The following is an 18,824-nucleotide window of genomic DNA, read 5'->3' on the forward strand; positions in this document are numbered from 1 at the left end:
TATATATATATATATATATATACATATATATATACATATATATATACATATATATATATATATATATATATATATATATATATACATATATATATATACATATATATATATATATACATATATATATACATATATATATACATATATATATATATATATATATATATATATATACATATATATATATACATATATATATATATATATACATATATATATACATATATATATATATATATATACATATATATATACATATATATATATATATATATATATATATATATATATATATATATATAAATAGATAAGATATTATAGGAATTACTGTGAAAATGACATTGCTCTGTTTAACATCATTTTGGAAATATATATAAAAAAAAGGAAAATTTATTTACAGGAGGGCGACTAATTTGACTTCAGCTGTATTTGTGAAATAGCAACTCATGCCTTGAGGGGTTTTAGTAGTTTTATACTGTGTGTGAAGGTGTAGCAGTGTTTAGCTTGAGCTGCGCTCTGTGGTGATCTTTATTCAGGTCACAGACAGTGACAGCTGTGCTTTAATGGATTTGGTCATAATTCAGTGTATTGTCTGTCATGCAGTGATTTGTAGAAGGTCTGCTCATCTGAACATCCCTGGCATTCATTTACAGCCCTGAGATCCAGAGCTGCAGCTCCTGTGCATCTGAGTGACACTCAATCAAAAAGATTGCGAGCAGCATGGTGGCTCAGTGGTTAGCTCTGTCGCCTGAACGCAAGGAGGTCGCTGATTCGAGCCCTGGCTGGGTAAGCTGGCATTTCTGTGTGGAGTTTGCATGTTCTCCCCGTGCTGGCGTGGGTTTCCCCCACAGTCCAAACACATGCGCTATAGGGGAATTGAAGACTAACTAAATTGGCCTTAGCGTATGAGTGTGTGTGTGTGTGTGTGTGTTACCTGGAAGAATCATGTGAATGTTTTGTGTAAAAATTTAATTTGTGATATTTTATGTATGTGTATTTTTGTTTCTGAAACTTTTTGTGCTGCCATTTTGGCCAGGACCCCCAGGTAGAAGAGACCTCAATGGGAAATTCCTGGCAAAATAAAGGATAAATAAAATAAAATAAAAAGAGAGACACGCATGCGATCCCTGCTGAAAAAAACAGCTTAAACCAGGTTAGTTGGTCTTAGTTGGTCAGGCCTGAAAGTGACCAGCTAAAACCATCCAAAAACAGCTTGACAATCCTGGTTTAAGCTGTACATAGCTGGGCTCCCAGCCTGGCTAGGCTGGTCTAGCTGGTTTTAGCTGGTCATCTCCCATCCTGTCCTGCAAAAACCAGGCTGGAAATGGCTTGAAACCAGCCTGGAAGTGGTCAAAACCCCTCTAAAACCAGGCTGGTTGACCAGCTAAAACCAGCCAACCATCCTAAGCTGGTTTCAGCTGGATATTTCAGCAGGGATGTGAACGTGACGTTGCATTTTCACTCACACCGACAAAATTAAATTTTTTTTTGTTGTTTTTTTACTAAATTTACAATTATTTATTCAATTCCCTTCGGCTTTGTCCCTTTATTCATCAGGGGTCGCCACAGTGGAATGAACCGCCAACTTATCCAGCATATATTTTACACAGTGGAAGCCCTTCCAGGTGCAACACACGGACACATACACTATGTCCAATTTAGCTTACCCAGCTCACCTATCCGCTTGTTAAGTGACGTCACACGAAGCAGCTTCCGGGTCCAAGCGCTCTATTCAACTGAATGGGGAGACTAATGAAATGGTAATAATAAACGTTTACAAAGCGATTTAAGGCTTTCGAAAATCACGATCGTAGTATATATGTCCATGCCTAATATCTGATGGCCAGAAAGTGATTCATTTTTTGATAAATTGTGAAATTTTTGGTATTTGTTATGCAGCAAGCCCAGAGATTGTTGTGTGCACTATGACTTTAAATAAAATTAACTTTAATGTGTGATAGGAATAAAACGTGAACATAAACGAATGATTTCTCCACTAAAATGAATGGCGGCTTGGACCCGGAAACAGTATTACAAACGTCACAAACACGTCACCACTTAACAAGCGGATAGCACATGTGTTTGGACTGTGGGGGAAACCAAAGCTCCTGGAGGAAACCCACGCCAACACAGGGAGAACAAGCAAACTCCATACAGAAATGCCAACTGGCCTAACCAGGACTCGAACCAGCTACCTTCTTGGTGTGAGGTGAACCACTAACCACTAAGCCACTGTGCTGCCCCCCACATGCATTTATACAAAATCCTGAATTGCTGTGACACACACACACACACACACACACACACACACACACACACACACACACACACACACACACACAGCTGCTGGTGGTGGTGAGTTAGCTCTGCGGAGAGAGTTAAAGTGTGTCTGGTGTTCACAAACAGCAGGACTATTCTTGGCTCTGCTGCCCTGAATAACTCAGATAGGGAGTTTCTGATATGGGAGCAGCGGCACGTGTGTCTGAGCGCAGCATGTGATGCTCTCCCCTTTCAGAGACACACACCAGCACGGCATTATGGGTAACTCTCACTGAACATGTTGAAATGAACATGACTCTGCGTGTTCAGATTCAAAGATTACATCCTGTTGGTCAGAATTATTACCCCCCCCCCCTGTATATTTGTTTCCCCAACTTCTGTTTAACACAGTCTTTGCCATGATGACAGCACATAATGTTTTAAAAGATGTTTTTAGACACTGTATTCAGCTTAACATGACGTTTAAAAGCTTAACTAGGTTACCTAGGCAAGTTAGGGTAATTAGGCAAGTCATTGTTTAACGATGGTTTGTTCAGTAGACAATCAAAAAAATAAATTGCTTAAGCAGGCTAATAATATTCACCTTAAAATGATTTTAAAAATATTAAAAAACAAATTAGACTTTCTCTAGAAAAAAAAAGATATTATAGGAAATACTGTGAAAATCTCCTCGCTCTGTTAAACATCATTTGGGAAATATTTCAAGAGTTCACGCTTAGCTCACGATTTATACATAGCTTGTTTGGCGTGCTGTCCCGGAAGAGAGCCCTGAGCTCAAGGAATCCTCGAGCCCAGAGCTTCTCTCTTTCGCAGAGCGAGGGGAGACTGAGCTCAGGTCGATCTCAACTCTCCCGCTGCTGGCCAAGGAGAACTTCCTGAGTGTAAGACATTAGAAAAAAAGTTTTAGGCTTATTTTATTTATATAGAGCATATTTGGATGGTGGAAGAAAACCGGGGAAACTCAACACAGAGGAACATTTACACCTCACTGTCTACTAGCGTTTCGGAAGTGTTAATGCAGACCAACAGAGACAGCGCGCAAAGTATAAATGCACAGCTACGCGCGTTGCCTGCGCTGTGAGTTACGCCGGTCACTTGATGCAGAAGTATAAACCAGGCTTTAGTGTCCCACCAGTGACGATATACAGCCATATTGCACTGCTACTAGTGTGATATTGCATTTATACAACTGTTTGACGACATAATCGTATGTATAAAAAAGAGAATCAAACATGGAGAGTCTAAAAATCCTTTTGTGTGAGGAACTACTTTCTTCCTCCATTCATTCACATCTGCAGCTGACGTCAGAACAGCAGAAGCCGTTACTAAGGGTGTACTCACACTATGTACAGTTGCCTGGAACCGTGCTGAAGCACGCTTGTCTTGAGCCTGATTCAGACCACTCACACTTCTCAAACCATCCGGGAAATGCGCCTGGGCACCATTCGGATAGTCTAGTGCAGGGATGGGCAAACTTGATCCTCGAGGGCCGGTGTCCCTGCAGAGTTTTGTTCCAACACTAGTCAAACACACCTGAACAAACTATTCAGTGTCTTCAAGATCACTAAAACTCTATAGGGAGGTCTGTTTGAATAGGTTTGGAGCTAAACTGTGCAGGACACCGGCCCTACTGGACCGAGATTGCCCACCCCTGGTCTAGTGTGAGTATGCCCTAATTCACCAATGTAACTTTAGAGCTAGTGTTTGAATGATTCTCTAGCGTAATTTCTAAAGTGATGACAAAACAGCTGGTTTTGCTTACATTTTAAGATTATAAGGCTGAACGACATGACATGCCATCAGTCTACAGAGATTTCCCAGTATTTTTCTGTTGCTATTCGGAGATCACAATAACTCAGAAAAAGCCAAAAGCAAATCAAACACTACCAGATTACTATGGTATAAATACAGCACTACAACATACAAAAGAGAGAGATCGACTTAGAATGTCACTTACCTGATCTGTAATGATTTGTTCAGCTGTAGTTTGAAACGTCCACAAAAAAATGCTTTTTTTCTCCCCTTAGGACTTATTATGTGCTCTTGGTCGCCATCTAGAGGCGGAATTTCAACCGTCTTTGCTCTGCTTAGTATGACAGGCTGATGGCCGCTGATGCACTGAATCCGCAATTTTAAATATTTTAAATAGCCACTATCCTTATAAATAAACTGCATAGTTGCAGTCTTAACAACTACATTCTCACCTAAAAAGCCTCAAAAGTACATGAAGTTGTCAAACAGCTGCAATATTTGTCAAACTGTAGTCCTCTGCTTGCCACTCGTGTGGGTGGAGTAATACACAAGGGTGAAGAGGCTGTGCGGATGCTGATATAACTTCAATATCTATCAGTCAGTCAGATTCGAGAACCAGACAGAACTGTTGTATAAAATGATATAAAGATTTGTCTAATTTGTTTGTGTGGATGTTCTGCAATATATTAAAACAAACACTTTGACATCAACCAAAAACTTCAGATATCTGTTTATTTATTTTAAAAGATAATATAAGACAATGCAAAAATTTTCTCTCCATAACATACCAAACTTATCTGAGCCATTATATAAAAATTAGATTGTGTGAAACATTAAACCCCTACTATATTAATAATAACAATCCATCATTTAAGCAGATACTAATTTGCAAACACATAAATGAATCAACAACCATCAAAAGACACCTGAATTCATATTCAAAACGTATTTCTATAACTCATTTTCTTCATTCACCCGTATGTTTAAGATAAAAAATAATAGAAACTGATTCATAAAAAGAAATTATTTGACAAAAAAAGCACAGCAAAACAAACAATTAACTAACAATGTAATCAAATGAACCTGTTGTGCATTATCTCTAGTGCAAGAGTTACCATTCAGGTGAAAATCTTCCCTTCTCAACATTTAGTAACGCAGCGGAGCAGCTCTACGCTTTATATCCCAGCGAGGAGGCTGTTTTCTGCAGACTTCACTGTGCTCCGGTGAGCCGCAGGGTCCAGGCTGAGGACCAGGGCATCTGACTGGGGGTCAGTGGAGGAAGCTTGACCTTCAGACCTGTGGGAGTTGTCGACTGCCATGTCACTGACCCAGAGCCCAGCAGCGCCACCTGATTGAAAAAAAAAAGCTTCTTCTTAGGCTTGATCCTAATTTTAGCCATTCTTGTGGTTTTCCACATGGACTTTCAATTATCAGTCAGCTAGCCCAAGTGCTTCCGATGAACTGTCTTGCTATTACAAAAGTGCCATGTTTAAGATCTGATTACTTTAAAAATCAGTGATCTTCACTGCCTGACTGATATACTATATAAAGTGGGTCTCAAACCACACAAGAAGCACCGCATTAAAGAGCCCCTCCTATGAGTTTTTGAAAATGACCTTCCATGTAGTGTGTAACACAGCTCTAAGTGCAGTGAAATATCCAGCTAAGGCTTAAATCTGAAAGTGTGCCATGTTTAAAACTATCGATTCATCTATGAAAGAGTCAACTTAGAGTGATTTAAATGAATCGTGGAGGTAACAAATCTTTAGCTGTGTCGGAGTGACGTCGATACAGAACTCAAGCCCTGCCCATTTGTTGAGCGTGCAGACAGGGAAAATTTAAACCCCCGGCCAAAAACACTGCAGCAAAAAAAGAAGGAAAGCAAACACTGTAGCAGATCCCGGCTGAATCAAGTGGCGAAGATGCTGTGGTCTGAAGTGTGAGGGGAAAGTTAGTGCTATTTTGCCTACCCAAAGATGAGGCTGCGAAGAGTCAATAGTTGATGTTCATTTTTGCAAAAATACCTCAGCATTATCGCCCCAGCCTTGTGCTGTGTTCCTGGCATTTTTCTGACGAGTGCTTCAGCAATCTACATGCTTACAACGAGGGATTTATCAGCCATTTGTTTAAGGTAGGACCAGAAAAGACTGTTGATATATGAGACTTTATCAGAGCTTGACAGGAACTTTACAGTTACTTACACAGTTCTTAGATCAGTTCCTTCATTTCACAAGTGTAAATAAGTGCCATTAAAGGGGTTGCCTTCTTGTTTTTTCCAGCTTGCAAATAAAGTGTTTAATTGTGATGTTACTTGTAACTGCTTGTACTGTCTCTGATTAACTCTTTATATTCTCATATCACGTCTAAAACCATGTTGAAAACGCGGCGCGTGCTGCTTTCCCTACGGATTTAAATGTGTTTGTGAGCTTGCGATCTACTGCCATTTGTTGTTACTATGGCCACTATCAGCTGTTCCTACCCACATGCGGTGGTAAAGTTTAAAAAAAGTTCAGCTTTAGCCGCTGTGTGCATTAACACTGAAAGTGTGTCACTGTTTTTACTTATGATTAAGTATAGAGCAATATGCTGGTGTTTAACTGCATTGCTTTAATGCACTCTTGCATTGGGCTCCTGCAAATCCAGGAGTGGAATGGTTTTTTCAAAAGTCTCTGAAAAATGTTCGGGAGTGAGGTGTCTCTGTACTGTGAGGTGTTCATAACTGTGCTGTGAAATAAGTAACTGTACTATGGAGCAGATTTCGGGTGGCTGCTGCGATCAGATATTAAAACTACTGAAATTCCAGGAGAAATAACAAAACGGGAGGGTGGCGGGAGATGGGTCTGAAATACGGAAGACTCCTGGGAAAAACAGAAGTGTTGGCAGTTATGCTCACACAAACACTCTGCACTCGGACTACTTCAATATTGTTGATAAGCCGTGGTGGGCATTTCTTTCTGTCTCACACTGAATGCAGTCGACCAATCACAACAGACTGTGTCATCGGAACAATGAGCGCAGATTAGCATCACGCTAAGGATAATATATTTTTAGGTAAAGATAAATGCATATTATAAGACAAGGAAATTGTTTTTTGACCTAACATGCATATCGACCTGTTGTTAAAGAGACCCCCAAAACCAAAACGTGACATTTTTTAATGCATAACAGGGGCTCTGTAAATTCCATTTTTAACTATTCCACCATATGTTTTACACAGCGGATGCCCTTCCAGCCGCAACCCAGTACTGGGAAACATCCATCCACACTCATTCACACACACACTCATGCACTACGTCCAATTTAGTTTATCCAATTCACCTATAGCACATGTGTTTGGACTGTGGGGGAAACCGGAGGAAACTCACGCCAACACGGGGAGAACATGCAAACTCCAGCTCGAACTCGAACCAGCAAACATGCCACACACATTTAACAAGAAATATTTTCATTAACTAACATTAACAAATATGACTAAACATGGAGCATTATTATAAAGTTTTACCAGAGGGTAAAATGCTCTTAGCAAACAAGTGTTATATATAAGATATGTAATGCATTTTTTTTTACTTCTGCAGTGAACATTACCTGAGTCTTGGCTGCAGACACCACAGGATCAGTCAGAACAACAATGCCGTCACTGGGCCATGAAAGGAAAATAGCATAGATGGCACCGCTCTGCTTATTCATTGTATACCTGTTCAAATGAACAAAATTATGCTTTCATTTAATTGACCGATATGCAAGAATATTTATGCAATCATTGCTTTAAGCAAGACAAAAACCATGAGTAAGAAAAGTTTTTTTTTCCCAGTGTGGGATGTGAGATTGTTGGTTGTGGAAGTCGATCGGTGCAGCATTGCTTTACAACTAAGGAGGGAGCAAGCTACTATCATAAATTAAAACAAGAAATGGCACAAGAAGTGAAGGACAAGAGGTGAAAAAACTGTTTGGCTCCTCAAGAAGCAAAGGTAATGCTTATAATGCTTTATAAAGTTGGAAAATTTCATTGAAAGGGTTCAGCGTGTTGTGAAGCTAACTAAAACAGCAGCATCAACTCTGAACCAAACTTGTACTTTTGACAACTGATTTTGACAACTGATTCAGAGTTTGGGTAAACTGAAGACTTTGAATGAATGGATCTCATGAAACTTTATAGCCAGATGACTCCTGATGATGACTTGTTCGACCGGTTCACAGAGAAGAACTGGTTAAATAATTTGTTTGCACACCAGCCATCAAGAGAACGCATTTTCAAAACCACTCTGACTCGGCATTTATGGTGATTTATTAAAACATCTTAAGAGTGAGTGTTGATGCATTAAAAATACATGTAATTTACAACTTTGCTACCTTTTTTCTTTACATTTGGCTTAGAATGCATTTTAATATGCACGTTGATTATTGTGCTGCAAAAAATGCTTTCTTACTTTGAGGTTTTGTCTTTGTAGCCCAAATTTCTAAAGATTTTTAAATCAAGAAGCCTTTTTTAGAAAAGCAATAAATGTTGTTTTGTGTTCAGTAATAAATTATTCAAAATTAAATGAGGTTTTAATTAAAACAAGCTAAATAATCTGACAATATGTTAGATTAGTTTTTGCTTTGACATAAGATGATTTTGCTTACCCCACTGGCAGATTATTTTACTGCTTTTAAGGAAACACATACTGATTTTTGACATAATATTGTCTAGTTTTCAGAAATAATTTTAGCTTGTCTAGGAAATGCTTCTTGATTTGAGAATCTTTAGACATCTGGACTAGAAAGAAGACAAAAACCTTAAGTAGGAAAAGCATTTTTGCAGTGGACATTTTCAATTTAATTTAGCTACTTTTAATGCATTAAAATCAGAATGTAATTTACAAATTAAAATTGTGGCTGTAAAAGGCAAATGTAAATAATATAATACAAATTTTCATTTTGCATAAAATAACTACATTTTAATTTTGCACCAAACTGCAGGAAGCCAAATTATCATCTGTATTTGTTTATATGGCTAAACGTGTCTTTTCCACCAAGAGAGTTCATACAGATTCCAAAGGGAGATACTGATGAGACTGGTGTGTGGACTTTGGGGGTATTACGATGTGTTCCCATGTTTATTGGTCAGTTTGTATGTCTCATGCTTTGGTCACATGGTCAAGAAAGATACAAAATAGTTTGCTCTTCTCTTTTCTGCTCAGCTCCTCTCCAGCTCTGGCTCTACTGCTCTCAGGCTCTCTTTAGGGCCTACTCACTGCTCTCTGTCTCTCTCTCTCTCTCTGGTAATTTTATTTTACATTTAAGCTGGGTACAATAATTATCAAATATTTTTATCATTTCATGTTTTATCATTTTATACAGATATTTGTAACTAATTCAGTTGTAACCACAGAGAATTATTGGCATTGAATCATTTCATTTTCAAGAATTTATGAATTACATTTGATTTAACATCAACACTTAACTGCTCCATATTGCACAATACAATACAATCACATAATAGCAACGCTCTCCCACATTTTTAGCGATTATAACTGCCCTTATTTCCATTTTTGGTAAAAGATTGGAGAAGGATGGTTTGATTAGAAAGTCCAGTTATTTACCATTATACTGATAAATGTATAAAGACATTGTCATTTTGCACTTCCATTTTGCGTAATTCATTTTAAAATTAATTATGGTTCATATAGACCATATTGAGGGATGTAAACAAAGACAATGGTCCCAACAAATTTCCTGTTTTTCATTTTTAATTTATATAGCTTCCGAGAATCCAAAAAGAGCCACATATTGATAAGTTATGTTATGATAAGTAATGTATATATTAGATGTTAGCATTTAGTTATGATTGAATTGCCTCTTGTTACAATTATGAAGTAGTTTGTTAACAAGCAGGAAATGTTTATGGGCCAATGACATGATGGTCTATTGGAACAGCATGATGGTGAGTGATTAATGACCACAAACAATTCCTCACCCAAAAAATCAGAAATAAGAAAGGAAACTAGAGGTTCTGATTAGGAAGTTACTGTATGAGAGAAGTGCAAAATGCTCTCCTTACTTATACTAGTCTTGTTTCTAGTCCAAATATCGAAAAATTATTCAATCAAGAATCTTTTCATAAACAAGCAACACATATTGTCTTGTTTTCAGAAATAATATGTCAAAATTGAGTGAGCTTTTCCTTAAAACAAGCTAAATAATCTGCCAATGGGGTAAGCTAAATAAGTTGATGTGGAACGGAAAAACAGGATTATTTAGCTTACCCCATTGGCAGATTATTTTGCTTGTTTTAAGAAAAAACTCAATTTTGGCATATTATTTCTGAAAACAAGACAATATTTTTTGCTTGTCTAGAAAATAATGCTTGATTTAAGATTTTTTTTAAAGACAAAATATCTAAGTAAAAAAAGCCTTTTTGACAGTGTGATCAGGAAACTGACCAAACTCCAGGAGTGGCGGTGTCGTTCTGGACTCTCCATGCGCTGCTGTTGTAAATGGCCTCTCCGTTCACCTTCAGCCACTGACCCATCTGACGCAGACGCTCCTCAAATATGGGCACGATACGACCGTCATGAGTGGGACCAACATTCAACAGCAGATTCCCCCCGCAGGACACCGTTTCTACCAGAGACTGGAGAACACAAACAGAACTTTTACTATACTGTACTGTAGGGCTGCACAATATACACTACCGGACAAAAGTCTTGTCATGGATCCCAGTTGAAAGAGCAACAAATAATAACTTGACTTCTAGTTGATCATTTGGAAAAGTGGCAGAAGAATTTTTGCTTAAGGGGGTTAATAATATTGACCTTAAAATGGTTCTTAAAAAAATAAGAACTGCTTTTATTCTAGCTGAAATAAAACAAATAAGACTTTATCTAGAAGAAAAAATATTATAGGAAGTACTGTGAAAATTTCCTTGCTCTGTTAAACATCATATGGGAAATATTTAAAAAAGAAAGTAAAAATTCCACAGGAGGGTGACTATTTTTGACATCAACAGAATATAATAAAAACACAAACACAGAAATGTGTGTTTAAATGATTGTAAGGGTTCACTCACTGCTATGAGCTGCTCAGTGCTCAGGTAATCACTGAGTTTGGCTTCTCTCCTGTAGCCCCAGGATCTCTGGTCGATACTCAAGCAGTTTTCCCACTTGTGCTTCACCAGGTGGCCTGGGTTATAGCGGTCAGAGCAGGTGTAATATCCACCATGATTGCAGATAGAGCCGTAACCCCAGCGGTCATTGGTCACAACAGTTTCACGTACAGGGCTGGAAACACACATGACATTAGGTACATCACTGCATCACAAATTTCCCAGTATTTACTCTCCCTTAAGTGCTCCATTATGAGTTTCTTACAGATTTACAGTTTCTTCAAAATATCTTCTTTTGTGTTCAACAGTAGACAGTTATTTATTTAAGTTATAATAACATATCAGCAGCATTGGCTATATTCATGGCAAAAACATATACTAAATATACATTATATAATCATATCAGTTTCTTAACAAACATACATTGTAAAAAACAAAACAAAAAAACATACAAGTAGCAACAACACTGAAAACATACAGTCAGTCATATACAATCTTTTAGTTTGATTAAAGATAAAAATTCTAAAATTGCTCCAGAAGGCACCTTTTCAAACATTTCACTTAAAATATTTCCCAAATAAAAACGCTCTCTAATATCACTTAAAAACTACACATTCTATTAAAATGTTTTATCGTCAAAATATTCTTACACAAGTCACAAATAGGTTTTTATTCCCCTTTCAATAAATATCCGTGTGTAAGTCCAATTCTAAATCTCGTATGTACTACCTGGTCATGTCTGTTTTCAAAATGATAAATATTTCTTTCATTCACAAATGGATTCACTTCATGCAATTTGCTATTCCTACATTCATCCCATTCCACTTGCCATTTCTTATTAAAATACATATTCATACCTGTCAACATTGGGATGTGAAAATAAGGGATATGCCCACCATAATAAGGGATTCCCCCCGACCCCTCCCCCCAAAACAATCCCCAAATTACTAAATATGTTTACTTAGAGCTGTTTCATTGTACATGAACAGTTAAATGGTCAGTAATATGTTTTATTATTATTATTATTAACAACAGAAAAAAATAAACATTAGCAGCAAATACATTAGCAAACTTCAGCTTATTAAAATTAATGACTATTATAATGAAACAGAATCAAGCTATCAATCTCATTAGCCGTTTCTCCACAGTATAACTGACACATTCTGATTATAGAGCAACGAATGGATCTCTCATTTGTTAAGATTTTTTTTTTATTACATTGAATAAGAGGTGTCACTTTAAAAATGCAGACGTTAAAATGAAAGCATTCCACTGCTTTTGTAACCTTTTATGCTCATTTAAGACGAAATTAGTTGTGTTTGGGAAAAAAAACACCAAGATCGACATCCTTATATGTTATTATAATTAATTATGTGTGTATGTCTGTTTAAACACGCACCCAAAAGCCAGACTTTCTCTCCGCTTCAAATCGCGTGTACAGAATCCGTTTGGGAAACAGCATCAGTTTATCACTAATAAACAGCTGACTGGCATGCACCGTTATAGGACTGTTTTGAGGATTGTATAGGACGGGTGATGGCACCTGTAATCGAAAGGAAATGGAATCACGCCGTTTTTAATATTTATTTCTAAGTGTTTTCATTCCTAAACAATGCAAAAGCACAGAAGACTCACGTTTTAGAGCAAGGGGCGACCCCTGGTGGTTTGGCGGTATGGGTTGCGCATAGGAAGGCTCGACTGTTCAGAGAAAGGCTGAAAATACGGGAGAAATACGGGAAAATACCTTTACGGGATAATAGCGGGATAGAACTGTAAAATACGGGAGAATCCCGGGAAAAACGGAAGGGTTGACAGGTATGCATATTTAAAAAGGGTTTAACATCAGATAAGAATTTTACATTCTGTAATCTCCAACTGTAGGGCTTACTTGGCTGCTTTATCTGCACGTTCGTTTCCAATGAATACCATATCTCCAGCAAAAAATAATATCAAAGTCTTTAGTCTTTAAAAGGTCGACTTTTTCTATTATACTAAAAATCATAGGATGATCAGTTTCATTGATTCAAGTGCTTGACTTGTAAACAGGAATCTGTGCAAATTAAAAACTGCTGTTGCTATTTGTTTTCTATTTGTTCCAGAGCTAAAAACAGGGCATAAGCTTCAGCTGTGAATATCAAGCTTTGTCCGGAAATACTCTTTCTGGAACACTCTGAACCGATCACTGCTGCAGCAGATACTTGTCCATCTGATTTTTAACTATATGTATACACTGGTACATAAGTTGGTAGATTGCATCGTATATTCCTAAATTCTTCCAGGTAAACGTTTGGGTTGGTTTCCCTTTTTTTAAAAACTGAGATTGACAGAATACAGAAGGTTTTGAACATGTGAAGGGTGAGTAAATGATTACAGAATTTTCATTTTTGGGTGAACTACCCCTTTAGGATTTAGAACATACATTCATTCATTCATTCATTTTCTTTTCGTCTTAGTTCCTTTATTAATCAGGGCTCGCCACAGCAGAATGAACCGCCACTTATGCAGCAAATGTTTTACCCGGCATATACCTGTCCAGCTGCAACCTATCACTGGGAAACACCCATACACACATACACTATGGACAAGTTAAGTTTAATTAATTTAATACAATTTTAAAACTTAATGCCCTAATTTCATAAAAAAACAAACAATTAAATAACTTTTCTTTATTGACTTGTTTTTACCGCAAGTGTGACCTTTAAGTCTGGGTTATAGATTGAAATGGACTTTGCATTGGATATTTAAACACTCAGACTTACCTCTGATTGTAAAGCCATGCGAGGAAGCCAGTGCTGTTCCAGTACTGATCGGGTGCATCTCCGTCTCCGTCAGACCACAGCAGGTCTGGTTTGTACGTGTTGATGAGTTCGTAGAGCTCAGGCAGGGTCTTTGCAGTGGGAAACACGTTGGTTTTGAACTTATTGTCAGAATCAGATTTGAACATGGGATTAAACCACTCGAACAGTGAGTGATAGAGGCCGAGCCGCAGGTCAGTGCGTTTGCGCAGAGCAGTGGCGATGTCGTTCACCAGATCCCGCTTCGGTCCGACTGAAACTGCATTCCACGTCCACGAGTACTTGGAGCCCCACATCGTGAAGCCTGGGGAAATAAACATACATGTACAGTTGAAGTCAACATTATTAGCCCTCCTGTGATTTCTTTTTTCAAATATTTTCTAAATGATGTTTAACAGAGCGAGGAAGTTTTCACAGTATTTCCGATAAAATTTTTACTTCTGGAGAAGCTCTTAGTTTTATTTCAGCAGTATATAATATTTATTTATTTATATATTTTTTTACATTTTAGGGTCAATAATATTAGCCCCCCTTAAGCAATATTTGTTTTTGATTGTCTACAGAACAAACCACTGTAGCATTATGACTTGCGTAATTACCCTAACTTGCCTTATTAAGTCTTTAATGTGCACTTTGAGCTGAATACTATGTGTCTTGCTAAATATCTAGTCAAATATTATGTTCTGTAATCATGGAAAAGATAAAATAAATCAGTTAATAGAAATGAGTTATTAAAACTATTATGTTTAGAAATGTGTTGAAAATAAAACCCTTAACTATCAGTTAAACAGAAATTGGGGAAAAAGTTATACAGGAGGGCCAATAATTGTGACTTTAACTGTATATCATATAATCAAAAATTATCTTAATCTTAAAACATACTGATAAACATTCAGGACATAGTTCTGAAATTACATTAGTAAACATGAACTAACAGTGAACAATTTTTCTGAATGGGGTTATTACAGTTAACTTAAACAAAAATTTTGTGTTTTTAATATAAAAGTGTTTTCATTTCAAATCCTTGTTTTGTCATTTCATCAGAAAAACTGTATTTGTTTTTTATATTACGTACAAAACAAAAAAGGCTTTTATAAAATAAAGTAAAATATTATTGATGTTTAGTCAGGACAACTGAATGTGTGATTCGGAAGAAAATAAACTGTAGACTTTAATAAAATAAAATAAAATTAAATTTTATTAAATTAAAAAATAAAATTTAGGTAATTGAAGAAAGAAAAATAAAATAATGAAACAACAACAACAACAATAACAATAATAATAATTATTATTATTAGATTTCTTTAGAGGCAATTTGTGGTACCTTCCAAACCCAAAAATTAAATTAAATTACATTAAATTAAATTAAACAGTATTTTAAAAGGGATCTATTGTGCAAAAATCACATTTATAAAGGCTTTAAATACAGTTATGTAGCAAAAGTGTGTATATATAATGTCAGCTTCTAATAGTAAAAATTTTTTTATTCATTTTCCTATGCCTTAGTCCCTTATTTATCAGAGATTTCCAAAGTGGAATGAACTGCCAACTACCAGTCACAGCCCAGTGCTGGGAAACACCCATACTTTCTCACATTCACTCACACAATACGGCCAATTTAGTTTATTCAATTGACCTGTAGTGCATGTCTTTGAACTGTGAGGGAAACTAGAGCGCCCGGAGGAAACCCACGGCAACACGGGGAGAACATGCAAACTCCACACAGAAATGCCAATTGGCCCAGCCGGGACTCGAACTGGCGACCTTCTTGCTGTGAGGCGAAAGTGCTAACCACTGTGCCACGGTTCAGCCATGGAAAAAACTAAATTGATTAAAATTGCTTTTTTAATGACACTTTTTAAAATCAGAGCAGAAACGTTGTGACTGACATTTACTGCAGACTTTTGTCATTGTTGCAAAAACTAAAATACGTTACAGTATAATTATGTATCATTAAAATAATTACAGTTACATAATATGCGGAAATAAAATGCAGTGTAGTCTGTGTCGGAATTTCCCACAAACCTTCATGATGTTTGGTTGTGAGGACAATATATCTGGCGCCAGACGAAGCAAAGATGTCCACCCACTCGTTGGGATCAAAGAATTCAGCCGTAAACTGAGGAGCAAAATCTGTATATGTGAAGCCGGGAGGATAGTTCTGCTCCATAAACTTCACATAAGACGGCCATTTCTGTCCCTGCCAGAACCACCTGTCAGAAAACAACACAAGATAACCACATATACATTATATGTACAGTTAAAGTGAGAATTATTAGCCCCCCTGACAGTACATAATGACTAGATATCTTTCAAGACACTTTTTCAAGACATTTAAAGGCTTAACTAGGGTATAGGCAAGTTAAGGTAATTAGGCAAGCATCGTATAATGATGGTTTGTTCTGTAGACAATCGAAAACAAATATTGCTTAAGAGGGCTATTCATTTTGACCTTAAAATGTTTTTTTAAATATTTAAAAACGTTTTTTATTCTAGCCAAAATAAAACAAATAAGACTTTCTCTAGAATAAAAAATATTATCGGAAATACTGTGAAAAATTCCTTGCTCTGTTAAACATCATTTGAGAAATATTTAAAAATAATAATAATAATAGGATAATTATCTGTATATAAACACTATCTTTTTAACTTTCCGTTTGTTTTTAGACAGGATTAAATAAATAAATTATTTAATCCTGTCTAAAAACAAACAGAAAGTTTGACTAAAGGCAGCTTGACTGTGCTTAAGAATGCATTAAGATATTAGTTTTTATTATTTTTAACATTTTACTAGTTCTATCAACTATCATTAAAACACTGCTAAAGCATTTATAATATCTTACTCATTGTTCATTTATATTTACTCATTAATAAATGAGTCATTAATAAAATCTGTTTATATTTGTTACGCCCCATGTGGCTCGGAGGATGGAAAGGGCTAAAATTAATTATGAGGCGTTAGCTGCTATGGATCCACAAAGACAATGAATGTGGAAAAAGTGGTTCGCTTTATTTACAAAGACATGACCTTATGATAAACATTACGTGTTTGATAACTATCAACGTGCATAACATCTAATTTTACTGGAGCAATTTGAAAAATGCACACATCATGCTATTATGTTGTAATCGATTCATTTAAATTAGATTATTTTACATGACATTACCTTACATTATTTTGTTTTGGTAACAAATAACTTTAAAGTAAAACATTTGGGTGAAGCATGCATTTAATTGCATCAAAATGTTTAACAATTAATTTTTTACACATTCAACATTTCAAAGAAATCTAAACTACAAAACTACTATTAGATCATCTGCAAAAATAAATAAATAAATAAAATTAAAATAAATAAATGTAAATGAAATATATATTTTTTTTACAGTTTTTTAAAATGCAAAGCATAAAAAACATAAATACTAATGGGTGAAGTTCTACAGCTATGTACATGCAGCTCTAGGGGGAAAAAAATGACACCACTTCAAAACTTTCCATTAATAGATTTCTTTGAGCAACATGTTCTATTTTTGTTTTATTTTATAAACTAATAATAACATTTACAGATTTTCAAATGAGAATTTGATCATTTACAGCATCGCTATCCTTTTTTTTTTAAGAATATAAGCTAAATTTCCACCAGATGGCACTAATATACTTCAATTTAATATAAATACATTTGCTTATTTACTTTCTTAGTTGAAAAACAGCAAAAAAGTGTTTTTATATATATATATATTTAAAACAATTTAGAAATAAATAGTCCATAGTTTAGTTGTGAATACTACTTACTAAAAGTAAATGCCTTTAAAATAACTAGATATTAAAGAAAAATTAAACAATAAACAAAATATACCATATTCATTTTTACTGATTGTTTTGATACTCCTAAATGAGCATATTTACATAATATTCAAGTTTACCCCCATCATTGTTTATTGCAGCACATATGCAAATCATATGCAAGAAAAAGCACCATCTTAGTACAGTCGTGAAACTTTCTAATATAGTTTTTGCATTAAAGTAAAGTGTTGGGGTTATATTCACACATTTAGATTTTCTCCTTAATAATATAATTTCAGAAAAGTATTCTTCACAAACTCTAAATATTAAAATCATTTTAGCAGCCAATGATTATTAAAGTACAACAATGTTCACAGTCAATTAAATAGTGGTAATGTTATTTTGAAGTCATACTAACATGTTATCTCAGACAGAATATTCAAAGTATCATGGTAAACAATATAGGGAGCATGTTACTGAACGAATGCGTGAATATAAAACCAACTTTACCTCAATATTACTCTATTCGTGGAGAGGCTTTTTTTTGCAGACTTACCAGAACCATTCACTGCCAAAGCTGGGAACTGAAAACACTCCCCAGTGGATAAAAATCCCAAATTTGGCCTGATCGAACCATTCCGGTACAGGTCTTGAATCAATTGATTCCCACGTAGGCTGATATTGACAAACACAGCAACCGATCAGGAGTAAACAAACGGACAAAACACCGAAGAAACGCATCGTCCTGATCCACAGCGATCACATGAGAGATGCTGAAATCACATGATAAAGGCAAAACATCATCAAAACGCCTGGAAAAAACAGGAACTGGTTCAACTTCCTCATTTTGACAACTTGTCTGACAGGAAAATGACAGTACTACGAGGTACTATGGCGAAGGCTGGGGTTATGAATATTAATTACGTACAGCGACGTTTGTGAGTTGTGATTGGCTGAAGAGCGGAAATCGCTTAAGGCCTTATAAATAATCATTACGTCCACCTTTTATTCTTTCATTATTGAAGAGTAGTTGAACGTTACAATAGATAAAATAAATTTAGATACATAGTGATGAATAATATCCACGAGCAATATGATAGAGGAAAACAGAAGATGAAAACTTAATGAAAAA

The 18,824-nt window shown here is 35.8% G+C and overlaps 1 protein-coding gene across 2 annotated transcripts; it reads right to left on the reverse strand.

The window, feature by feature from the left end:
- Window positions 1-1,501: 1,501 nt before the first annotated feature.
- fuca2 (alpha-L-fucosidase 2) lies at window positions 1,502-18,460 on the reverse strand. 2 transcript variants are annotated; one of them, XR_015512531.1, is made up of 7 exons: window positions 18,249-18,457; window positions 15,937-16,124; window positions 13,876-14,215; window positions 11,081-11,291; window positions 10,455-10,645; window positions 7,423-7,726; window positions 1,502-2,147 (listed from the first exon to the last, which is right to left on the reverse strand). XR_015512531.1 is itself a non-coding variant. In NM_001004115.1 (7 exon segments), coding segments are annotated over 7 exon segments (1,362 nt in total). In that variant the 5' UTR covers window positions 18,434-18,460; the 3' UTR covers window positions 4,748-5,242.
- Between the last annotated feature and the right edge of the window lie 364 nt (window positions 18,461-18,824).

Source organism: Danio rerio, chromosome 17 (assembly GCF_052040795.2).
Source record: "Danio rerio strain M-AB ecotype USA chromosome 17, GRCz13ab, whole genome shotgun sequence".
In the NCBI taxonomy this organism is placed as follows: Eukaryota; Metazoa; Chordata; class Actinopteri; order Cypriniformes; family Danionidae; genus Danio; species Danio rerio.